At 48.7% G+C, this 25,527-nt stretch overlaps 1 protein-coding gene and 1 long non-coding RNA gene across 2 annotated transcripts; one reads left to right on the forward strand and one right to left on the reverse strand.

Annotated features, from left to right (window-relative positions):
• The first annotated feature begins 3,552 nt into the window (after positions 1-3,552).
• LOC122376832 (ubiquitin-conjugating enzyme E2-17 kDa-like) lies at positions 3,553-25,227 on the forward strand. The gene is made up of 6 exons (XM_043356803.1): positions 3,553-3,713; positions 4,238-4,301; positions 4,801-4,910; positions 8,989-9,094; positions 20,739-20,842; positions 23,558-25,227. The coding sequence occupies exons 1-6, from the start codon at positions 3,690-3,692 to the stop codon at positions 23,591-23,593; spliced, it is 444 nt and encodes a 147-aa protein (XP_043212738.1). The 5' UTR covers positions 3,553-3,689; the 3' UTR covers positions 23,594-25,227.
• Positions 16,984-17,424, reverse strand: LOC122376833. The gene is made up of 2 exons (XR_006255709.1): positions 17,316-17,424; positions 16,984-17,131 (listed from the first exon to the last, which is right to left on the reverse strand). It is a non-coding gene; the product is annotated as an uncharacterized LOC122376833 (long non-coding RNA).
• Positions 25,228-25,527: the final 300 nt, after the last annotated feature.

Genomic DNA, 25,527 nt, shown 5'->3' on the forward strand with positions numbered 1-25,527 from the left:
GATGCAGGCTGCCCTGGCCAGAGCACACAACGACATTCTGCATCTCTGCGACGTCAGAGTGACGTCACGAAGGGGTCAGCTCGCGTACGTCGGTGTTACATAGTGTGTCTTCCAGGATTTGTGCGTGTGCGCGTGCGTGTATATGCACGCGTGATTGCGTGCGATGCGTGTATTTATGAGATAGGTGATGCGACGAATAAACAGACGATTCGAATTGGCGAGGTGTTTTTGATAGGATAGGCTAACCAGCAGGATTGCACTGCAGAGTAGGAGTCGGAATCGAAAGCAGAGTCGGAGTCGGAGTCCGAGTCGGTCGGAGTCGACAGTTCTGCCCGGAGTCGGAGTCTGAGTCGGTCGGAGTCACCGAAACCTTGCGGGCGTATTATGAGCTGCTACCTGTAGCTCCCGTCTCTTGGTCCGCGGTCGCCGCCGTCGCTGGTCGACAAAGTGACCGGCACCCGTCATTTTATAATAAATCCGCCATCGCTGTTAATGAACCTCTCTCACCCATGGGGGATAACTGGCGAAGGACGAAACACGAAAACACAGTCTCAAGAGAGCCACGACATTATTTTGCCAGCATCGTCTCGGTCTCCCCTCGGTCAGACGCGTCGGATGAACTATAGTTGACCTTGAAAGGACACGTCGAAATTTAACCACAGGTCAAGGTCATGATCTGACTAGAAAAGGTAATGCTGCATATCAGTCAATCCTTGTCGTCAAGCCGAATACATCTAATGCGTTCTCATCGCTCTAGCATGCGTCTATTAGAAGTTTTAGCGTAAAAAAACTGTTAAATATCATTCGTGACCTGAGATGACCTCAGGGGACATAACGATCGGGTTCACGGGTGCCCATTTCCGGTTCAGTGAGCCATGTTTACTTTAATATGGTGTTTGAGCGTGTTTGTGTTGAAGAAAAATTTAGGTCTTACGTGCGCTTTTCAGCGATAAGAAATAAGAATTCCGGCTACTGACTAGCTGAACAGAGATGATCGACCCGCCTGACTCGGCGACCAACCGTCTGGAAACACTAGCGCCTCTACAGGCAGCATTTCATAGCTCTAGTTACAAAAATTAACCACCAGATGACAGTAAACATCAGTCTTGTATGGTAACTGAATCAAAGCGCCTCTGTCATTGCATTCATACTGAAGTTTATAAATGTTGTTGCTGTGTGGCACTAGGATCATTATTTACTGCGGAGTGCGAAATCCAAACCCGGAACATTTGTCCGATACCTAGCCTCAAACTGCGAAATGTAACAACAAACCGTCAGGCCTATACCTACCTATAGCTACAGCGTAGTTATATCAGAGAGTAATGAGTTTTTATTCATAATGTTGTTTCTGTTGCTGTTCTCCGAGCCTTGAAAAGAAAATGTTGCTTGAGCTTATTCTTAGTAAGGAGAACTCAGAACAGTCAACAGTGGCTCGTCAATCCAGGGTATATTGAATTAGGGGGTAGGACCAAGTTTAGTAGGCATGATCTCAGCAATTATCTTGTTTTATACGGCGGTTTTCATTTTCACAATATTATTTTTGATATCATGATGTTTGTATATCTCGGTTTTACGAAAAATAGTAGGGCAACAAAGATAAATTTCGTGAAAAAATAATTTTAGTCGGAAACATCCATTCTGGTATGCAAAATTCAGTATGAAGCCCAGTATGGTGACCGTCTAGTGTGCTTCCAAGGCTGAGTACCTGATATCAACAAGAGTTGTTTACTATTTTGCCTTACGTTGCTAGGTGGTTGCTAGGGAGCTAAGGATACTCTCTTGCGCGATCATTTGCACTTATTTTTCCTCATTATATCGACATGTTGCTGTTTCTGAGACCTAACTCATGCTAAGAAAAAGCAGTTTTCTTAAAATGTGTATTTAAGTGCCGTAGTATTAAAGGAAATAGTTCACTTTCACGAAATTATATTTTTTGCAATGGATTTATGATTTTTCATGTTCAAAATGATCAGCAAAGAAAATAAAACCTTTTTATAACAAAATATTATTTTCTATATTTTTGATATAGGAAGAACTTTTCAGTTTCTGTAAGGCACACGCGATCCAGTATGAAAAGAGCATGGGTCCCGAAAATTCTTCAGAAGCTAGAGAAATTATCGCGGCCACCGGCATTTGGGCGATCTGCTCATGCTTTTGTTACTGGAGCGCCTCTGAAGAATTTTCTGAATAATTTTCTTTTGTTACTGGAGCGTTTCTGAATAATTTTCGGGACCCATGCTCGTTTCATACTGGATGGAAATATATGCAAGGCACACAACCTCAACGCAAGGCACCTTTTTCGGGACGAGAAATAGAATATCTTTGCCTAGGGTGATCGTTGGGCTGTAAAAGCTCCTGATTTATGCTCGTCTCAGCCCAAGCTACGGAACTGCTATTCCAGTTAAAAACCCATGTTAAAATGTGAACTATTTCCTTTAACACAGCTCTGCAATTCTGTTTAAATATCTGCAAAATCCTGACTTCCCGGAAAATTATCGGTGGTGATGAGGATCGAGCCCGTCGATGAAAAGTAAGTCAATATTCAAAGGCTTCAAAACGTTATTTCTTGTTGTTCTGTGAAATAGCAATGCAGAGACCGATGATAGTGCCAGTGTTGAGCTTTCCAATGAAGCATTGCAATTAGTAGTAAGGTTATTATCACCGAAGATATCTTCCATCAAATATTAGAATTCTGCCATTGTCTTGCTGTAGAACAGGGTTACGTTCAGTCTCTTGGGAACACGATTTGCCGGTCTCAGAGAGAAAAACACTTCAAAAAGCGGTAATAGACAATGAAATTTCCCACCTGATAGCATCTCGGGTTTTTATATATCCTGTCTGGAATTTTCATAAATCAGACGTAAAAATGGCCAATTTCGTCAGATTCCGAATTTTTGCCATTGGGTCTAATGTAAAGCATGGCTACTCTCAGTGTCTTGGGAACACTATTTCCGTACCTCAGATTGAAAAACACTTCAAAAGTCGCAGATAGTAGACAATTTAATCTACAAGATAGCATCTCGCTTTTTTTCTGTATCTGGTCATGTATCTTCATAAAACCCTCTCAAATATAGTCAGTTTAACATTAAAGTCTATGGATTTAGAAGAATTTTCATATCCGACTAGATTTGGGCTACCATGTCTGTTGACCGGGGGCCGCGTCAATCTGCCCTTGCCGATCAGCTGATCGCAGACCAGATATGTCAATCTGATGAATTTGCAAGCTTTTATTTTGTCACCACTTTTATGTTCGTTCTTCATCAAACTGTCTCATTTTTTAACGCTTTTCTATTTACCTCTTGCTTTTTGAAGCCTTTGTTGAGTATTTACAGGCATTTTAAATGTACAGTACTTCAACATTATGTTTTAGTAGTTGATTGCCTTTACCAACATTTTAGTGAAAATCGCTTGAAATTTACCTAAATAAAGTATCTTCTGTCTTTCAAAATTAAGGGCAACGATCAAATGAAAAAGAAAAATAGCATTTATTAGCTCATTCCTGCACCAAACACAAATAAATCGTGGTTTGTAAGATAGAATGTGATAGGTACTCCCTTCTCTTTCCCCGATCAGCCATCTTTGCGCATTGTATTCCGGTTGCGAAGGCGTGCGGGCGGGGATTACGGGATATTTCCTAGGTTTAAGCCTTCTGTCATCATCGGGGCTGAGAGGAGACACTCACATTTAGTATGTCTTTGAAAAGAATTAATAAGGTACGAGGAGGTGTCGGTGCGGTGCAACGGTGATCGCGAAATGAATGCCAAAACTTGACCCAGATTAAAAGGAAACTTCAACTGTTTTGCTACGGCAATGCTGCTAAGGACCAAACAGGTTCTAATAATCAACATATTTTCCTAGTCCCCTGCATATGCAAATGGGTTCTTCAACAGTTTTCGTTAGAATGGTTATGAATGTGCCGCTGAACTACATATTGATATGCGAAGGATTATGCAACAATGCAATAGTTGCCTGCTTTTGCTCTTTTCAAATCCTCCCTGGAGTCCCTAATCTTAAATAATGTCTTACCACATGTTGAAGCTGAATTTCAGTCAGTGGAGTCTGCCTAATGAAGTGCTACTGCTATCATGAATTTGTTTGTGATAAGAATTATTTTGCTTGTCAGCATTACATGCCTATCCAGTCCTGTCATCAGTCCTCCCCAAAACAACCCAAGGAGTACACTGAATACCTACTGAAGATTCCCTCATTGTAATGACTCTCTGGCACGTGTTCACAGGAGCTACAAGACCTCGGCCGTGATCCGCCAGCACAATGCTCTGCAGGGCCTGTAGGAGACGATTGTGAGTAAAATTGAAACAGACACTGTTGGCAACATGGAATCTTGATGATCAATGCCTATCTGATTTGCATCTGTAACTGCCCATTTTTGCTAAGGACTCTTACATGGGTTCATTCTGCATGGGATGCTATTTAATCTTGATATGGCCTTTCCCTACCTTAGCGTGAAAAGTGCCATTATCACACTACGAGTCAAATCAATTTGTTTGGCTGATCTTACCACTACTTCAATTGGCCATTTAGGCATATAGAACATGATTGCTTTGTTTGTCTGCTGCATATCTACACCTGCATTTGTACCTGGGTAGTGTTTGTTTGCTACATTGTCTGTTCTGTTTGTTTCAGTGTTTCACTGGCAGGCGACAATTATGGGCCTGCGCGACAGTCCTGACATTCTGTCATTGTCTGTTCTGTTTGTTTCAGTGTTTCACTGGCAGGCGACAATTATGGGCCTGCGCGACAGTCCTGACATTCTGTCATTGTCTGTTCTGTTTGTTTCAGTGTTTCACTGGCAGGCGACAATTATGGGCCCGCCCGACAGTCCGTATCAAGGAGGCGTCTTCTTCCTCACCATACACTTTCCCACAGATTATCCCTTCAAACCTCCAAAGGTGAGCATGTCACATATTATTCCTTGTTGACTAGGTCACCCTCCCGCGCCTACCGGCGCTAATCGTCGTTTGAACTATTTATATACACTGTGGTTTGAACATCTATATAGAAATGCCTGCCCGTCCTAGGTCACCCTCCCGTTCCTACCGGCGCTAATCGTCGTTTGAACATCTATATAGAAATACCTGCCCGTCCTAGGTCACCCTCCCGCGCCTACCAGCGCTAATCGTCGTTTGAACATCTATATAGAAATCCCTGCCCGTCCCGTCCATAATGCCCGCTTTTCTCTCTCTCTCTCTCTCTCTCTCTCTCTCTCTCTCTCTCTCTCTCTCTCTCTCTCTCTCTCTCTCTCTCTCTCTCTCTCTCTCTCTCTCTCTCTCTCTCTCTCTCTCTCTCTTTCTCTCTCTCTCTCTCTCTCTCTCTCTCTCTCTCTCTCTCTCTCTCTCTCTCTCTCTCTCTCTCTCTCTCTCTCTCTCTCTCTCTCTCTCTCTCTCTCTCTCTCTCTCTCTCTCTCTCTCTCTCTCTCTCTCTCTCTCTCTCTCTCTCTCTCTCTCTCTCTCTCTCTCTCTCTCTCTCTCTCTCTCTCTCTCTTTTCCTTTCCCTTTCTCTTTCCCTCCCTGCCTCCATCCCTCTTTCCTCCCTCCTCTCCGCTCTCTGACTTTGTCGATCACTGATCCAATCGTATGCTTACTTACCCCTCCCCATCCGTCTCTCTCCCTCCTCTCCCCGTCTCCTTCATCGCACTTCTTCGCTCCCCCCTCCCTCCCTCCCTCCCTCCCTCGATTTCCTCCCCTCCACTCCCTCCCTTCCTCTCCTCTCCCCTCCACTCCAATCCCCTCTTGGTACTGAAAAAAAGTACTGGCTAGTGGCTTCTTCCCCGCCCGCGCCGCAGATACATATACGTTTTTATGTCCCAGTTCAAGACGCTATACGTATATTGGTACGCTCGTAATACTAAACATGATTCGCTATTTTTCAGTATTTTGTGGAATTCTGTAACTAACCTATCCCAAATCTGAGTGACTCGCCCCGACCCTCCCCCGCCTTCCTCCCTCTGCACCCCCCCCCCCCTCCGGGACCCACCACTCACGATCGGTAATGTTTTCAGTGCTAAAGATATAATTATGCCTGCTCTGTTTCCGTCTCCGTCTTCCCTCTCTGCCTTTGTCTCTGTATCTGTCTCGTCTCGGATTCTATCCCCATCTCCGTCCCAGTTCCCGTCCCAGCTCCCATTCCCGCTCCCGCTCCCGCTCTCTTTCTCCGTCCCCGTGTTCATCCCCCTCCCGCTGACCGCTTCATCTCCGTCTCCGCCTCTGTCTCCGTCTCGTCTCTGTCTCTGTCTCTGTCTCTGTCTCTGTATCTGTCTGGTCTCCGATTCCGTCGCCGTCTCCGTCCCCGTTCCCGCGCTCCCGCTCCCGCTCTCTTTGTCTCAGTCTCCGTCCCCGCTCCTGCTGGCCGCTACATCTCCGTCTCCGTCTTCGTCTCCGTCCTGTCCCCGTGCCCTTCCCTGTGCCCTTCCCCGTCCCCACTAAACATAATCGATAATCTTGTCAGTATTTTGTGGAATTCTGTAACCAACCTATCCCAAATCGGGTACCTCGCCCCCCCCCCCCGCCCGCCACTCAGGATCGGTAATGTAGTTATTCGTAGCGGCCGAGTGCTGCAACTAAGCTGTAAGTGCATTTTAAAAACATCTTTCGGCTCCATCCTCTGTACTTGTTCTCTCACCGACTCAATCATTTGCTCACTTACCCTTTCTTCCCTCCCTCCATCATTTCTTCATCCATCCATCCACCATTTGCCTACCCCCCCCCCCCCCTTCCCATGTCTGTATCATGCCGCATTCCCGCTGTCCGGCAGCGGCCGCTCTGACGGCACCGCAGTAACCGCACCAACCCCTCCGCCCGCTCGCCCCACACTGCGCCGCCGCTGGCCCGTGACTGCGGCCGGTCGGTCACGTGGGGACCGCAGCGACCTCTACGGGGTCGCGACCCTAGCGGCCGGGTACTGCAACTAAAGATATAAGTACGTTTTAAAAACATCCCGAGCTGGAATCGAACCAGCGACGCACACCTCAGAGGTCCACCACTCTACCAACTGAGCAATCAAGGACGCGAACTTCAGCGACTTGAATAAGCCCTGGTACTCTGCACGACTTGATGACATGGTCTGGTGCGTATTGCGGCGTTTTACGGCAAAGTGGTTGGGAGCAAATTTGGTTTTAAATGAAGGTTATACGTCATGTTTCTTGGCGAAATTTTCAGAACAAGAGGGCAAAAGCAAGACAGTACGCTGAAATTGGTTGTCCAGCGGCGACATGCACGTTTTATGATTGGCGATCGCCGGTCGTGTGAGCTGACGTCACGCAGACAGTCAGCGCCATCTCTGGAGCGTCTGGCGACATAGTCGAGGGGCCGAATTTTGCCATTTGGGGGGTGCGAGTGCGATTGAAAATGTGCCTATACGCTAGCCACGGCCGGGAGCTGTCGATTGGTGGTTGAATCGTGTCTGTAGGTAGTGTGTGTCGACCGTGAGAGGGATCTGACTGAAACGCTTCACGTATTATTTATTGTCGATTGGTCACTCTGAATGGTATCTTGTGTGTAATGATCCGATCTTTTGCTCAATGAGATCATTTTGTTGCTTGCTTTGTTTACTTTGTCCAGTGTATAGACAAAAGTTTGTACTGTTTATTCACTTGCTCTCAATTGGTTGAAATTAGCATTGTGACATTTGGGATTCATGTCAGTCACACCACATTCTCTTGATGAATTTTACCATTGAGAAGATTTAAGAAAAAACTATATAGGCTGGCAGCATGTTGATAGAAAACAGTGACCGAATGCCTCTCGTTGACCCACGCCCCGCAGGGGCTCCTTGATTTCCACGCTCTGCTGGGAAAATCATGATTGATTGATTTCTCCCCCCCCCCCCTTCTAACTCTCGGCTCCTGGTCCACATAGCGATACTGGAAGGCGGGGTTCGAAATAGCGTTAAAACAATGACAAATTAACTTCAGTCACTTTTTGGTCAGGTCAAAGGTCAAGTCACCAGAGGTCATCGAAGGCCACAGGTCGCCGCATTTCAGATCGAAAACAAACCGGCGCATACCTTGAAAACAATAGAGCTACAGCACGTCCTGGAAAAGCGCATTTGATAGCCCTATTATCGCTCTTTCCGATTAATTCTATAAGATTTGACTTGAGGTCAACGGTTTTGCCTGCAGGGGGCAAAAACTGCCAAATAGACGATTTTTGCGCAAACTTTCCTGCAATAGCTTTTGGTTCAAACCTTGCACGAACTTACTTTTATCGGCATCGTGTTCCTCTTGTCAAGACGCATCATGACATGACCGGAATAGGTCAAGTTACATATTAGGCGATCCGTATTGTCGAGCTGAACACGTCTAAGGCGTTGTCATCGTTCTAGCATGCCTCTACCAAAAGTTATTCATGAAAAATTTAAGTAGTATTTGTGACCTGAGATGACCTCAGGGACATAAACAGGGGTCACAGGTGCTATTTCCATGCTCATTGTTTAATGTGTCATAGTTACTTGTAATTCAGTGTTTGAGAGTGCTCAGAATGGCGTGCCTCCAAAAGAGGCGCATTTCAATTTTCTTCCCTTTACTTATAATGGAGAGGTCGCAAAATTGACCTGACCTTGGGTCAGCGATATCAGAATTCCGAGATATACATTTTGTACATGCTGTTTTCCTAATCAATCGCTCCAAGTTTCAAAATGGTCGGTCAGTCGGTGTAGCTATGGCAGACATTGAAACTTTTTGGGAGGTGAAGTCACTTGACATGACATGTGACCTGGCTTTGAGTGACCTTGGTCTGAAATTTCCACATGTTTAGAAAAAAAAATGCAAGATAAGTTGGCCGTTTTATAGATATCTGCGAAAAACCGCAGGGGGTGTTCAAACCCGCCGGAGGGCGCGGCTTGATAGACAAACATGAACAAGTTTGAAAAAGTGTCACCGAATGTCGTCTGGTTTTAGGTGGCTGTCACCACGCGAATTTGCCGCCTAAGCATGACGTATTCCTGTGTCTGATGTCGTATCTCTGATTTCAGGTGGCTTTCACCACGCGAATTTACCACCCTAACATAAACAGCAACGGTAGCATATGTTTGGACATTCTGCGCTCGCAGTGGTCGCCCGCCCTCACCATTTCCAAAGGTAAGAACCGTGATCACCATTTCCAAAGGTAAGAACCGGTATCACCATTTCCAAAGGTAAGAACCGGTATCACCATTTCCAAAGGTAAGAACCGGTATCACCATTTCAACCAGTGAGAGTACACTGAGCACAACCATTTTGAGAGATGATCTATCATAGTCCTTTAGAAGTGTTTGGGAAAATTATGAATTATTTGGTGACAGGTTTGATGGTTATATAAACATGAAAACATGCCCAAACACGTTCCCGTGAAAATGGAGCTGACCGCCAGCGCCACGTGCTCGGAATTCCAGGAATCCCCCGGGATCTCGGAAATGTTCGCCGGCCATCGCTGTTGTTTTATATTTATATACACTGGTTTTATAAACATCGTTCGATAATGTGATCGTTTTTTACGCTCATCTCGAGATGTTTTGCATGCCACAAAATGCGGTAAAGTCATGCAGGTTGGTGGTGCGCCGCCCGCCCTACATTTATCACCCATAAAACTCCGTACACTACAAGCTGGTTACCTTTTTTATACCCATATTACGGAAGTCATGCGATGAACCGGCCTTCATACGCCAGTGGTGAAAAACAAAGGATAAAATAAACTACATGTATATAAAAGATAACAAATTGGCAAACAAAACAAAAGACACTAAATCAACGATGAGCATCAGCCATAGCTGTCCGTAGTGGCTCTGGTTCTTTGGTACTTTGGCACGTACTTAGGTACTGGTACGTTTTGACCTGTGGGGCAAAATGTGGCCGCTGTCACACAAACTGGCGCACTCTCCCGACCCACAGCCAATCGATTTCTAGTCATATAACACATTTGCCCTATTTAAATTGCGGAACCAACGAGCTCGCAGGGTACACACATCAATAATATATGGCAAAAACATGAAACACATTAGAAAAATAAATAACATACGTTTCTCCCTCGTGGGCTGATCAGTTCAACGGAAATAAGGAAAACGCGAGGGAACGTAAACAATTGTGAAACGGAAGTGAGAGCGAGCGAAAATGACGTCACAAGATCGGCTCGACGCAACCAAATTAAAAACACGCCGTACCGGCGGCCACACGCCTCCTCTAAATCACTCACTCTGCAGTGATTTACCCATCACCCACACGATACACTTTCCAATCACAGAGCGCTCTCGGCACCATCGCTGCTTCCTCGCCAGCGGCAAACGTCAGTCTAGCGCCCGGCTGGCGCTCGAAGGGCGCCACTCACTCGAACCGCGCCTCCTCATCTACAGCTGTGAACGCCAGTAGTCCAGCGCCTGGTTGATGGCTCAGAGAGCCGCTCGAAACGCGCCTCCTCGTCCACAGCGTTGAACGTCATCCACCGTCCGTTCAGCCACGCGGGCCGCCCAGGCCGCCCGTGATCGCACCATCCCTTCGCCGCCGAGCACTCACGACATCCACTCGGCGCTCGGTCGGCGCTCACTGGACGCTAACCGCACTGCTCGCGGCTGCACCTCCCCGTTGCCGCCGCGAACCTCCATCTGAAGTCCGGTCGTCCATGTTGCCGCGGCCCGCGGCCGCGCCTCCCCGTCGCCGCCGGGAAGCTCACTTTTCCGTTCGGCGAGCGGGCGGCTGGCTGTGCTCGCCGTTCGCCGCCGTCTGTCGTACGAGCATCACCAGCTGGTGTACGGGCCTCTCCAGCTCTCTCCCGCCGGACACGATCCGAACCTTCCTGACCAGTCCGTCTCTGCTGGGAAGCGACTGCAGAACCCTCGCCAGGGGCCAGCTGCTACGCGGCGAGTCGGGTTCAGCCATGAGGACGACATCGCCAGGTTCCACCCCGCGCTGCTCTCTCGTCCAGCGCCGGCGTTCTTGTAGCGTCGGCAGTACCTCTGCCATCCATCTGCTCCAGAAGAGGTTAGTTAAATACTGAACCCTGCGCCATCGCTGGCGGCAGTACACATCTACAGGTAAGAATCTACCGGGGGGCGGGAGTACCCTTTTCGTCTTTTGTGTTAGTATCTGGTTTGGGGTCAGAGGTTCTACTACATCTACTTGGGTCATCTCTGGGAAAGGAATAGGACGGCTGTTGATTACCGCCTCCACTTCCACCATCACTGTCCGCAGCACTTCGTCGTCCATCTGCTCGGCGTGGGTTTTCAACACAGCGTCCAACGCTGCTCGAGCGGAGCGGATCATACGTTCCCAGATGCCGCCCATGTGGCTAGCACAGGGAGCATTCATCTGGAAGTCGACCCAGTCACAGTTGTTCTTCAGCAGTTCTCGCTGAATCTCTCCCGCGTCCATTTCGTCCAAAGCGGCTTCCATAGCTGCTTTCCCTCCGACAAAGTTCGTTCCTCTGTCACAGCGTAGAGTCCTTACAGGGCCTCGTCGTCCAACAAACCTTCTGAAAGCGTTCAGAAACGAGTCTGTGGAGAGAGAGTTCACCGTCTCGATGTGTACCGCTCTTGAAGCGAGGCAGGTGAACATGACTCCCCACCTCTTCAGTTCACTGCGCCGTTCCTTCACATAGAACGGACCGAAGAGGTCCACGCCGCTGTAAGTGAATGGCTCAGACGGCACTAGACGCTCCTCAGGCAGGTCGGACATCTTCTGTCCCTGAAAGGTGCCGCGGATTCTCTTACACATCACACAGTGCAGAATGTGACGGGACACGGCGCCTCTGACGCCAACGATCCAGAATCCTGCTGAGCGGATTTCGGCGATCGTCATTCCTCGTCCGGGGTGATGAGCTCTCTTGTGGCAGTGGTCAATGACGAGGCGGGTAACGTGACCTGCTCGTGGGAGTACCATCGGGTGTAGCTGACTCGCCGGCAGGTCCGCTCTCCTGATTGTGCCGCCGACGCAGATCACTCCATTTTCATTGACGTAGGGGTCCAATCTGTGCAGTTTGCTTGTTTTCTTGATGGCCTTTGTAGCTGTTTCACCCTGCTCTGACGCCGTCATCTTCGAGCTCAGCGTCCTCAGCTCCTCTGTAAACGTTTCTTCCTGCACAGCTCGTACTATCACAGTTTCGGCTTCTTCGAGTTCTGTCACAGTCAACGGGCGGTCAGGTGACGAACGCCGCCCCAGGAGTGCGTCCTTGTATCTGAGGCAGAGTGCGACTGCTCTCTTGGCTCGGTGCCAGTCTGAAAAGCGTTCAAGCCTTTCCGTCAAACTTGCAAAGCGAACCGTCTCTGACGTGGTCGTCTGAAGTGTCACGGCAGTCTGAGCCGCGCGTCTCACCTCAGGATCTTTCTGGTCCAGAGTCGTGTCAAGATCTCGTCCCGGCAGCGGGTTGGTGCTTCTGAGAAATGGAGGTCCATTCCACCACAGATCACTGCTCTCCAACTCTGCAGCACTCGCGCCCCTGGAGGCCAGATCAGCTGGGTTCAACTTAGTCTCCACGTGCAGCCACTGGTCCTTTTCGGTGTGATCCCTGATCTGCTGCACTCGGTTCCCTACAAAGACATGGAACCTTCTGGCGTCGTTCGAGATGTAGCCGAGGACCACTCGGCTGTCTGTCCAGAAGTACTCTGCCAGGTCCTCGATGTCCAGCTCTTCTCGGAGAAAGCAGCTCACCTGGACCGAGGTCAGGGCAGCAGTGAGCTCGAGTCTGGGCACCGTCACGGGTTTTGAGGGAGTGACTCGGGCCTTGCTCATCACGAGCCTGCAGCAGACCCGATCCTGCTCATCAATGAGACGCAGGTAGCTGCACTGCCCATAGCCGTGCGTACAGGCGTCTGAGAAGTGATGTAGCTCTGTCCGCTTCACGAGGCCGAAGTCGCTCGTCCTGTAGCACCTTGGAATGCGCAATGACGACAGTGCCTCGAGCTGAGAAGTCCAGTCGCCCCAGCGCGTCAGGATATCATCTGGAACGGGATCGTCCCAACCGAAACCGTCGCGGCAGAGCTCCTTCACGATCTGCTTACCCCTGAGGATGAAAGGCGAGACAAAGCCTAGGGGATCGAACACTGAGCTTACTGTGGACAAGATCCCCCTTCTCGTCGATGGCTTCTTGCAGGGTTGTACACTGAACTGCAGAACATCTGTCTCGGTGTCCCACTCGACACCCAGAGCTCGCTGGACTGGCAGACACACCGTGCCAACATCGAGACTCTGCAGCTCTGAGCAGCGGCTCTCGGGTGACACCGACTCCAGCACCTTCACGCTGTTGGAGAGCAGCTTGTGGAGGGTGAACCCGCCACGGGTACACATTTTCCGAGTTGAGTCGATCAGGTCGATGGCTTCATCTTCACTGTCAACAGAGGTCAGACCATCATCAATGTAAAAATTCTTTCTCACAAACTCGGCTGCTTCTTTTCCTTCTGCGTCTTCGTACATGTCAGCAGTCTTCCTGAGCGCGAACATGGCGCACGCGGGTGATGACCTTGCTCCAAACAGGTGGGTAGTCATTCGGTACTCCTGTGGTGCCTGTTTCAGATCTCCGTTCTCCCACCACATGAACCTCAGAAAGTCCCGATCTCTTGTGTCTACTCCCACCTGGTTGAACATGCCTTGTATGTCGCATGTCACGGCTACCTGGTTCTTTCGAAACCGACAGAGTATGCCGGTTAGACTGTTAGTCATGTCTGGTCCCTGGAGAAGATGGTTGTTCAGGACCTGCCCACCGAATTCCGCGCTGCAGTCAAATACGACGCGAATTTTACCGGGTTTCTTGGGGTGGTACACCCCGTGGTGCGGCAGGTACCAGACCCTTCCATTGTCCAGCCGCAGCTGACCTTCTGGGACCTTCTCTGCATGTCCGTTGGCCACGGTAGCCTCCATGAAGGTCGTGTAGTCACGTCTGAAGGCTTCGTTCCGGACCAACTTCGATTTGAGTCCTTTCAGGCGCTGCATGGCAACGGCCTTGTTGTTGGGCAGTCTCACATCTTCTTTCAGGGGGAGAGGCATCTCAAAATGCCCATCTTCCCTCTGACGAGTTCCTTCCGTCATCTTCTTGAGAAACAATCTGTCCTCCACAGACTGCGGTTTGTCCATCTTGGTATCTCTGAAGTCTTGCTCGAACAGCTGAGCCACTTGCATAGGCGTCATCTCTCGGGCAGCAGTTCTGAAAGCGAAGTGACACAGCCTTCGCTCGCCTCTACCAGCGTCCACGTACTGGCAGGCAGTCATGCTTGTCCTGGAGTCAGACACCGGGCCGACAATGCCCCATCCTAGAGCACTTCTCACAGCCCAGGGGTCATCATCCTCTCCAGTGACAACATCTCTTGGCTTCACTGCCTTGGGGCAGTTTGCCCCGATGAGCAGTCCGATCTCTGCAGTTGGGTAGTGGAGAGGCAACTCGTCAGCAATGGACTGAAGATGTGGCCACATCCTAGCTGTCTTCCGTCTCGGGATGCAGGACCTGTCTGCCGGTATCGCCTCTCTTGAGAAGCACTGTGGGAGTTCGACAGTGCAGTCACCTTGTGTCGACTCCATCACCAGATCCTGGACAGCTGAGCTTGATACCACAGATGGTCCACTCACAGTCTTCAGCTCCAACGAAACTTGCTGACCTTTGGCACCCAGTGCTGCGCAGGTTGAGTCTGATACAAAACACGCATCGGACTGGGGGTCCAGGACTGCATAGACCAGGACCTTCATGTCAGGATTAGACTTGTGGTGGACATACACAGGAATGATCATGGAATGGATGCAGCCTGGACGCCCGTCTCCAGCCTCAGACGCCACGCGAAGAGATGTGGCTTCCACTCTGGGCTGACCTGCTTCGCATCCAGCTTGTCTCCTTGTTCCTTGCTGCTTGTCCTGTCCGACTGAGGTTGGAGCGGTGAAGGTCTCATCATGTAGAGCGGTTGGGTGCCTTCTTCCGCAGGTCTCACAGTTCCGCTTCTTCTGACAGGATCGCCAGATGTGACCCCGCTTCAGGCATCCTCGGCACAGACCATGCCTCATGACAGCTGCTTGTCGCTCCTTCAGCTTCATCCTGAGGAACACCTTGCACTTGTCAACTGGATGAGGGACAGGTACGGTTTCAGCAGAAGCACCCTCAGCACACACAACACAGCCATGAGTAGCAGAGCGAGGGGCGCCGTCTCTTGAAGCTGCAGTCGCACCGGTTTGGAGAGCTCTGGCCACCCTCCTGTCTCCACGTCCACCCTCCTTCTCATCTCGTGTGACAGGATCTTGGATAGGTCCACAGGCAACTCTGGCTTCCTTGGACAGGAATCTCACAAACTCCCAGAACCGAGGAAACCCTGCCGTCTCACCTTCAGCTGGCTCGTAGAGCCTCTGGTCTACATACCTTCTCCAGCGGTCAACAAGAGGCTTTGGCAGCTTCTTCAGCATGATGCTGTTCTCGTGCTGGTCATCCAGCACTCGCAGGTGGCCAGCTGCACTTGACGCAGCTTGGCACTGCTCCAGGAAGTCAGCAAACTCCCTTAGCCCCTTTCCATCTCCGCTTCTTATGGCAGGCCAGCTACGGATTCTGTTCTTGAGTGTTGATGCCTTCACAAACTCATTTCCATACCTGTCCATGAGCTTGGTCTTCGCCTGCTGGTAGGCATTTTCACTGCGAAGTTGAAGATATCCCATGATTGCATGCTTGGCTTCTCCTGCGGTATACTTGCCAAGGTAGTGAAGGCGTTCAATCGGTGAGCTGGTTCTGTGCTCGATGTAAGTCTCAAAGCCCTTGAGCCAGAGGTCAAACTTGCCAATGTCATCATGGAAAACATCTGGCTCCAGTGAAGGAAGATGATTCTGCCTCACTTCCTCCCTCAGGAGGTTCACGAGATCTTCAACCACACCTGTGTTCTGGTTTGAAGCCACTCGGGATTGCTCAGTTTCTTGACTGGGTCGTACCACAGTCGCTTGTAGTTGTTGACCTTCCGCTTTCTCTGCTTCTTGGCCTCTTCTTACACCATCATTCAGTTCCATTTGGTGCATCACTTGTAGCCTTTCTGCAGCTGCATCCGGTTCAGGTCGACATCCTTCAGCACTGTTGGTGAGCTCTCTTTCAAACTTGTCAATCGCTCTTGTTCTTGCCTCACTCACAGTGAGTTCGGTCATCAGTTTGTCCTCTTCTTCTTCATACTGCATTTCAAGTTTTCTCTTGTTCAGTTCAAGTTTCTTCTTCATTAGGGCAGCTCTTGTTGCTAACTCGGCTTGTCTTGTCATTTCTTTCAGCCTTGCAGAGCTTGTAGTCGAGTCACCTGACTGACGGCTTACCCTGGTCGATAGAGCTGTTCTGGTGGTCGCAAACAGGTTGGACGCACTGTCTTGTGGTTCCACATCATCAGCTGCCTCTACTTGTTGAACAGTACTCAGGAACTTGATCACTTTTGCTGAGACTGCATCATTTTCTTCAAGTTGCCTGGAGTGTCTGTCCGCATGGTAGACAACATCTTCTGGAGGTAGTAGCAACCGCAACCCTTCATCAGCCGCCACCAGATCTTGGCAGAGCCCTTTCCATTTGTCGTACTCACTTCTGACTTGCTCGTGCCTTTCATTCTGTGATACTGCTGTGCACAACTTCTGACCTGATGCACGGACGGAACTCAGTGCACGCTTGTACAGCTTCTGCTTCATGCCGAGCTGGTACTGTGCACCCTTCTCTGTGGTCCTCCGAGCCCTGGCTCCATCAGACAACTCGTCTTGACTGTTATGACCATCCATCATCAGGTAGGTAGGTAGGTATCACAGCCAAGACAGGATTGAAGACCATGTGCTAACTACAGGCAAGTACGGAGTGGGTCAACAGGAATCAGCTGGTCAATCATTGGTCAGTACTCGAGTTAGTCAAGGGCAGCACCATCAGTGGGCAAATACGAGTCAGTGGGTAAGTACATGGTTAATCGACTTTGCCAAACACTACTCATGGCAACAAAATCAATACAATTCATTTACTCTACATCCCACTAGGGATACGTCAAAACTGAACCGGCCTTCATACGCCAGTGGTGAAAAACAAAGGATAAAATAAACTACATGTATATAAAAGATAACAAATTGGCAAACAAAACAAAAGACACTAAATCAACGATGAGCATCAGCCATAGCTGTCCGTAGTGGCTCTGGTTCTTTGGTACTTTGGCACGTACTTAGGTACTGGTACGTTTTGACCTGTGGGGCAAAATGTGGCCGCTGTCACACAAACTGGCGCACTCTCCCGACCCACAGCCAATCGATTTCTAGTCATATAACACATTTGCCCTATTTAAATTGCGGAACCAACGAGCTCACAGGGTACACGCATCAATAATATATGGCAAAAACATGAAACACATTAGAAAAATAAATAACATACGTTTCTCCCTCGTGGGCTGATCAGTTCAACGGAAATAAGGAAAACGCGAGGGAACGTAAACAATTGTGAAACGGAAGTGAGAGCGAGCGAAAATGACGTCACAAGATCGGCTCGACGCAACCAAATTAAAAACACGCCGTACCGGCGGCCACATGCGAGATTGCGGTAATTTGTAGTATTGTGGCTGAGGGTATCCCACGTAAGGCTATTATCAGCGGCTATTTACTCATTTGGAATCTGTTTGTAGTTCGTTAATTCTAAAAGTTCGCTCATTACCCCATGAAAGTCACGGTGCCTGATCTTTGTTTCGTAAGTGGCTTATGTGACTACAATGTTGACTTCAAACCAGCTTCTAGAAATTTCCTAGATCTTTTTTATCTAAATTCTTGCCATTGCGTTGTCTGTGTGTTTATGATATTGCAGTAGCCGAAATATGTCCGCACACTTATCCATGAGATACTTTGTCCTTGCTTTGTCCCACATAGTACCTCACGCTGTCTTGGGCTACACCATCCATCGCAGCTTTTCTGGGTCACAAACACACACCATGATGGGGCGCATTACCTGGCTATCTTAGTTCAACAGCGTGCCCATTTTGGACAGCTGAGTATACAGTCGGTGTAGGGACTCCGTCAGCCGACTCTCTGAGTGGAAGATCGACCCTCACTAGAGAGCGTGGAAATGCGCCTGAAACGATCTGCGTACCGTGATTTTGCCATTGCGGGCAGAATTCCGTTAATTTATTTTTTGCGTTTTTTTTTTGACGCAGTTTGGTTGGTATTTGGTAAATAATTAGTGTCATTTCGATCCTGATCTGGCGTCTACCACTTACTCGGATACATAATGATTTGGGCTAGCAGATGTACAGGGTGTCTCAAAAGTTCGTTCACACATTTCCCATGCCAATAAAGCATATAAGAACCAGCCAAAAGTATAAGGTTTTGGTGTCTGTGTGTACACTAGACAAATATGCATGCTTTGACAACTGATTAAGAAGGTTGGAAACCAACCCCTTTGCTGTATCTCCAAAAATATTTGCCCATACCGATTTTTGTTGCTCCGTCAGCTGCCGGAGGCTGATAAAAGGTTACCAGCTTTCAAGCTCTTGCAGGGGAATCACCTGCAGTTTCTGCCTCGGATTTAGTTTTGACTAGCTCCCCGGCAACATCTGATTTTCCCTGAAAGCCGACAGCTTGCATCGACACCATTCTTGAGTATTTTGTAGGCATTCTCTGGCGCTAACTCCTTCATGATTGACTGGCGCCGACATCCCAAGCGCCATTTTCCTTTTCAAAACGACCCCAGTCCTGAACAAACGGGAAGTGCCAGGAGTAAATTTTTCGCATCATATGGTAGCAGAACGTGTCGGACGTCTGTTTCTCAGACACATTGTGCAAATTTGGCAAATTCCAAGCGCTCGTCATTCCCCATGCCAAGACCTTCGCTCGGTTGCGGAATGTTTTCCTCGGGAGATGTTCTGCTTTGTAAACGGCCCAAACCTGTCCATCGTGTGGTTTTATCAGGATTTTGTGTTTAAAAGAAAATTATTCGCTGCAGACCTGCCTCTTGAAACTTCGTTAGATAAAATTTTACAATAACTGACACTTTTGGAGGGTCAGGTGTCCTTGGCATTGACGATTTTTGTGTTATTGTCCCCAAAAATTATCGTTATAGATATTATAAACAATTTTAAATTATAATTTGTCTTTATTTTACGATGACCTGCACTTTTTGAAAATGGGTAACCTCTGTCTGTGACCTTCTTGCCAGTTTTCAATAGTTATGACCGCATTTTCAGCTGCTTTCCGGAACACGAGTCTGCTGTCGTGCGAGGGTCGTTCAAAACGCCCTTAGTCTCGCATGGTTTCGTCCTTCAAAAATTTTAGCCACCGTTTTTATGAGATGATCATCATGTTGCACTCATCCTCGCCGACACTTAGCCATGTGTCATTTCCGACTTAACCATTCCCATTACTCCTGAAACAGAGAGTTTCACAGCATACCCGACTTTGCAACCTACATTTTCGTGCCTGACCCATGGTCAGAGGTGAACCCTTTTTGTGAGCTCATGAAGGGTCGAATGCACTTGAAAACAATGAGACTGCTTGAGGAAGGTTGTCACCAATGCCCATGCAAAATTTCGACTGTTAATTTCATGTTGATTCAGAATTATTGACAAAAAAGCATGGCTGGTACCTGTGAACGAACTTTTGAGACACCCTGTATGCTTTTATGTAAGTGGTTTGTTTTCGGTATCCGACGGTATACAATGCAGGCTTATTGTTGCTCTAAATTTCCGTTCTATTGGCACTTCCTTGCCTGTATGTATTCTTATCCTGAAGGCCGCTGTTCATAAATCCCAACAACTTTACCTAGGTAGCCACCGTTAGGGTCGCCGTGTACCGTTATTGGTTGATGCAGCGGCCGTTGGCGTTTCGTAATTTCCGGCTGATCTCTCTCCTTGTCACGGTATTGTCTTTCATTGTCTACATAGCTTCTCTTACGTCGAGTACCTACTGACACAATATTCGCCGTATCTTCATTTTCCATATCCCCATATAATTACCCGTATTCTTTATGATCAATAGTCTGAAGAGTCCGATTTCTGTGTTCTAATGAGGGATTGACGACGATATACATTTGACGTAACAGTATGGCTGTTCTGTACAGTGTTACATTTCGGACATTGTTGTAACATCCTGTGTGCAATTTGTGCTACACGCAACGGTCTTACGAGCGCAAAGAGCAAGGTCTTCTATAGTTTCTTAATTATTGATTCAATCTCACTATGGATAGCATTTGGCTTGTGATCGGATTACATTGTGTAGCAATACCGATGCTGGAAAAGTGAACAATGTGGGGTTCCTGAGCGACATAGCTCCTGCGCTGTGCGCCGACAGTAAAGGGCTGTTTCCGTTTAGTATTATGCGTCTTCATTCAGCAAATTATCTGGCGTACCGCGTATTACACAAAGTTACATGAGTACCTAACGATTTTTAAGCCAGCTTACAGCTGCTTGCTGCCTTTAATCGTGCCGGAAAACGTAAAGTCGGTTCGACACCTTGCCGACGTGCATGATAAGTCATTTCAGCTTGACCTTCATTTTCTGACGAATGTTACCTTTACGATTCACATACGCGAACTATCCCCTCGCCTTTTTCACATAGGTATGACTTCAGTCAGTTGTTACGCCATCTGTCTATTGCGACATGAGCATCCTGCTATGACTTCGCCTTCTTCTTCTTCTTTATGGGTGTCGGCCTGCCGCCAGGGGCGATTTCGGCCGTGATGACTTCGCCTGTTTTTGTATGATCCATCTGTATTGTAATTAGACGTCACCTATCGATTATGACGTCATCCGTCTGTTACGTATCCTCCCCATGCCACTCTGTTACTGACTCTGTTTTAATCTGTTCTTTTCAGTGTTGCTGTCCATTTGTTCGCTGCTGTGTGACCCAAACCCGGACGATCCTCTCGTACCGGAGATCGCGCGCGTCTATAAAACCGACCGGGACAAGTATAACGAGGTGAGTCGGCCGCCCACGGCACGGGTTCGAATCCCACTGGAGTACTTTTTATTTGCGGTGTTGAAATGCATTTACAAGCATCACCGTTACTTTAATGCCCACTTCGAGCAATGCCGTTTCTGCTCATTTGACTTTTCAGAAACATCTTCCTTCTGGGGTATAGATACACGGGGGTATTTTAACGTAGTTTTAAACGTATCTGTTTTACGTGCACCATAGCTTTTTGTGTATGTTTATTTGCGTTTCGGTATCATTTCTATCGGGTAGGCTGTGTGCTGTGTCCGCAAAACACAAACACGTAGTCTCTGACTCACACTGGTGAATCACCTTCTTTGTTCGTTGTATGGGAAGTGACGCGGATCTCAATATCGCATGCTGTTTCCGGCGTTACGCGATATGTATTTTCGATGTTTTCACTGTTTTGCGCCATAGCCTGCTCCTCAACGCCCGCCATTTCATGATAAAACTAAGTTCTTGCTCTCTTGCCCATTGCTTTTTGACATGGTTTTCGCTGTTGGTTTCCTTGGGTGAATGGCATTCCTCGTTTCCCAGGGCATGTGTAATGTTCATAAGTGCTCAGTTCCACTATGTTGACTGTTCTTTCATGGGATTTTTTGTCGTTCAGAATTCCAGTTGGTATTCCAGCTATTCCATTCCAGTCTGCTCCATTATATGTTTAGTTTTTATCTCAAAGCAAGCAAATTTGTATCATGTTCCGAGCTGGTTTGTTCAGCCACACAAGTTGCCGTTGCATCCACTAAGGGCGGCGCCACCGTGGGGGCAGTGGGGGCAGACTGCCCCCACTGGCAGGAGGCCGTGGGGGCAAGACTATGTTTTTGCCCCCACAAAATTTGGTTGATGTTGAAAAGGGAACAGAAGACCAGTGCAACATTCATGATAAGCGGTTATAATAGTACGTCTGTTTTTGACGGTCCCCGTATCAAGTGCATCAGCAAAACGTTCGTTCTCGGACCGTTTGTCGCATATCTCCTACTCCCACTCATTCTCCTACTCATGTTCATTCACCGTGATTGACTCCCGACAAATCATCGGCGTCACTTGCTGGCTGTGCGTTCAGTTAGCGATGGACATTGTCTACAGACTGGTAGGCCTCAATCACCCTTAATCGTCGAGAATGGTCGCGTGCTGACTAAATACCAAGACGTACCCGTATCGTAGACCTCTATGTTGCGGCGTTAGCCGTCTCTGTAGGAAGCGGGCTCTCTAGCAAAAGCTATTTTGTCTACAGAAATTAGTTACTGTGGAGCATATTGCTACGAGCCATGGCAACCACGTAAGCTCAGTTACGAACCAATTCCAGCGTGCCTTTAAGCAAGAGAGCCTATAAACGTAAAGTTTAGGTGAAAACGAACTTATGGGACACCCTGTAGATATCCACACGAATCTCATGTGCTTTCAAAGATTTTTGGGATGTTTCGGTTGGTTTCAGGTTCAGTCCGAGCTCAGTCTGGGTTTCGGTGGTTTTGCCCGGTGTGTGCCCTCAGTTCCGTTCATCCAATTCTGGCCCAAGGCAACACAAGAGCGCTGCCGGCATCTAGTAATTAAGACATGTTTTCCCATCCTGAGGCTCTTAAATGAATGCTTAGAGCAAAATGGATGCCAGAATCGTGATCAGCGGCTACGAAATCATCACCAAGGACTTTTCACGTGTCAAAGTCAACCAAAGGTCATTCGAGGTCACATCACACATGAGTACCATAATAATTTTGAATGGCAACATCTAGGGGCAAGGTGCTCATGGATTTTGCAGATTTGCTTATCAGACAACAGTCGGGTCACCTCAAGCTTGCCCCCACTGGCGAAAATTCGTGGCGCCGCCACTGGCATCCACATTCTAACTCATGTATCGCCTTAAACACTTCACCACTGTCCGACCCGGCCAGTTCTCTTGGCCTCTCTCTCGTCCCCGCGCGGGTCTCGTACCCTCCCAGAGCGGCTGATAAGGGTCGGTAGTTCAGAGTTCACCCCGGTGACTCAAGCCGCTATCTGTACTCCGCCTGAAATCTCTCCATGACTCGGGTCGTTGGAAATCGCTCGCTGCTCTATAGGCGGCTTCTGATTCGCAGTTCATGGGTGTCGCGGCAGTTTGATCGTTTTCTGGGTCTAACTACTACTAACTACTACTCTAATCGTTCTTCGGCAATGGTAGATATTTTTCAGAGACTAGAGAATCATTTACTAAACAGTCATTTATTTCCTCCTTAGCTCAATACGGAATTCATTCATGGGCTGAACTTCGTTTCTGAAATAGTTTAAGACACAAACAACTATCTTCCTAACCTTTCTGTATTCTTTGCCAGGACGTTTTTAACTACTGTCGACATATATGTATTCTCATCTGTTATGCCTCCTGCATGTAATTTGCTACTCCAATTATCACTCCTGACTCCTCAGTTCTTACTTTTGTTCTGTCACTCTGACTCCCACTCTTGTGTTTGCCTCACAGACTCTGCTGTGACTCCCTACTTTAGTTAAAGTTTCAGACTCTCCTGTCGTTGGAACTAAAAACTGTGCTGTAACTCTCGTTTTGTCATTTTGACTCGACTGGTCTGTATCGGACTCCCGGTCCCTTACTTCGCTCTCTGAAACCCGTCTCTCCCCTCTGTAGCTCTGTAGACTTACACCTCTGTAGCTAGCTCTCGACTCTATTCTGACTGACTCTGACTCTGACTCTGACTCTCTGGCTGTCTGCAGGTTGCCCGCGAGTGGACGCGCAAGTACGCGATGTGATAGAAGACTAGCTGTAGCCGCGCCGATCGGACTGGACGGTCCGGAGCCCGGGCGCCCCTCTGAAACACCCCTCCTCCGGCCTCTCCAGTGGCACACTCATGTCGTCTGTTTGCCGCCTATTCACACGTCCTCTTCCCGTCTCTTTTTGGTTTCGTTTGGGTGAAGTTGGTATTGTATCTCGTGTTTATTCAATTTTATGTCGTCATGTTTCCCTGGCTCGCACCTGAACATGGAGTTAGCTGGTGGTGATCTGTCGTAGGCACGTGCCATTCTGTCGCGCACACCTCTAATGCTAGCTCAGCAAGACGGCTCTTGAATCCATCGGTATATCTGGTATAGAGCAGCACCCCACAAACACCTGTACGTCACAGGGGCTCTCGTTTCGTCTTGAAGGAAAGTGATGATCAGAGAACCTCCTGTATGGAATTCAGGCACTAGGTCAGGTTCTGAAGGACCAGGATGATTCGTGGGACGCATCTCGGGTTTCGATAGCAATCACCGAAGTGTCCGGAAGTGTCCAATTTCTCCGTGTGTATTTGTTTGGAAGGGGTCCCGTCTCACAGTGTGCTAGAGTTTGAATAATCAGAAGGAATATGTGCGCTATGTAAAAGTTCTGTCTTGGTCTCTGCCGCTCGCCAGCTTAGAGATATCTCATCCAGTTATTCACCGTGGTTGTTCGTATCTTAGGTTGTATTTATGTTTAATCTAAACCTTAATATCTAGGATCTAGTGATTTATCTGCCATTCTCTCTCCTTTTTCTCTCCCCTCGCCGTTTTCTCTGTCCTATCTGTCCTCGGGGCGAAGGGTTCCGGCCGGTCAGATGGTTCGCGTCCCGGCCGCGTGGCGGCGCCACCAGCGGCGGCCGCGCGCGACCACGCAAACAACTTCTTTTAATGCGCGTCGGAGGCTCGCGAAGGCGGCTGGGTGCTCGCGCTGTCTCACTCCCTCCCATCCTCACCGACCATCTCCTCCTCCTCCCCCTCTCCGTCTGGTCCTTTCCTCTGCCTCGTTCGTCTCCCCATCCTCCCAGGTCGTCTTCTACTGAACACATGTCTCTTCTACGCTCAGCGTCAACTGTGCTGACGAACCGCCGCCCGCCAGTGACGGACTCGAGAGTGTTCTCACTCCAGGCGGCTCTCTATTGTCCTCAAACATCCCCCTCCCTAAAGTCAACCGGCCGGCGCCCGCAGTGGCGGCCGTCATTTTGTACAGTGTGTGGTAGCGCCGCCGCCTCCGCCTCCGCCGTCGGCCAAGAGTTAGGAACTATTAACTCGTGAGTGGTGCTTTCGGTCGCCTCAGTCCTGAGCGCTGTGCTGTCCCGCGCGCGTGAGTGTGTCGCCGCTCGGTTTCGGTCGTTTGTTGTTTCGATTACTGTCTGCTGTGTGAAAAACCCCGCTGGATGATCACAGATTGTATCTCCGGAGCGGGAGGCGCCGTTGAAGAAAACACGGCGTTGTCATGGCGACCGGCGCCGCGCGCGCTCCACCAGTCGGCGCCATGTTTTGGCGCGTGATTTGAATAAAATGCGCGCGAAATGGGAGCGCCTGCAGAACTAACGGGCGAGCCGATCACTGGATACCTATCTGTTGCGCCGGACAATTTAAATAAAGCGTATTCCGTACACAGTACATGACCTCTCTTTGTGCGGGGGATATGCGGGCTAGTGAATGGAAATGAATAGCGATTTCACGTCGGTTTTGGTTTATTTTTGGCTTCAGTCGTCCTTTGGCGCTATTTTAGCTGTCTGTTCCGTTACCACGGCTGTGGGCTGATTTTTTACTGACTCCGTTAGAATGTTTCTGATAGAGGATTCTTCATGGCTCCGAGTGGAAGATAAGGATATCTTTTCCAAGCGGGTTACTGAAAAACCGAGCGACGCAGGAGCGAGGTTTTTCTGTAACACGCGAGGGAAAGATATCCGATCTTCCACGAG

Source organism: Amphibalanus amphitrite, unplaced genomic scaffold (assembly GCF_019059575.1).
Source record: "Amphibalanus amphitrite isolate SeventyFive unplaced genomic scaffold, NRLGWU_Aamphi_draft 002338F_arrow, whole genome shotgun sequence".
Classification (NCBI taxonomy): Eukaryota; Metazoa; Arthropoda; class Thecostraca; order Balanomorpha; family Balanidae; genus Amphibalanus; species Amphibalanus amphitrite.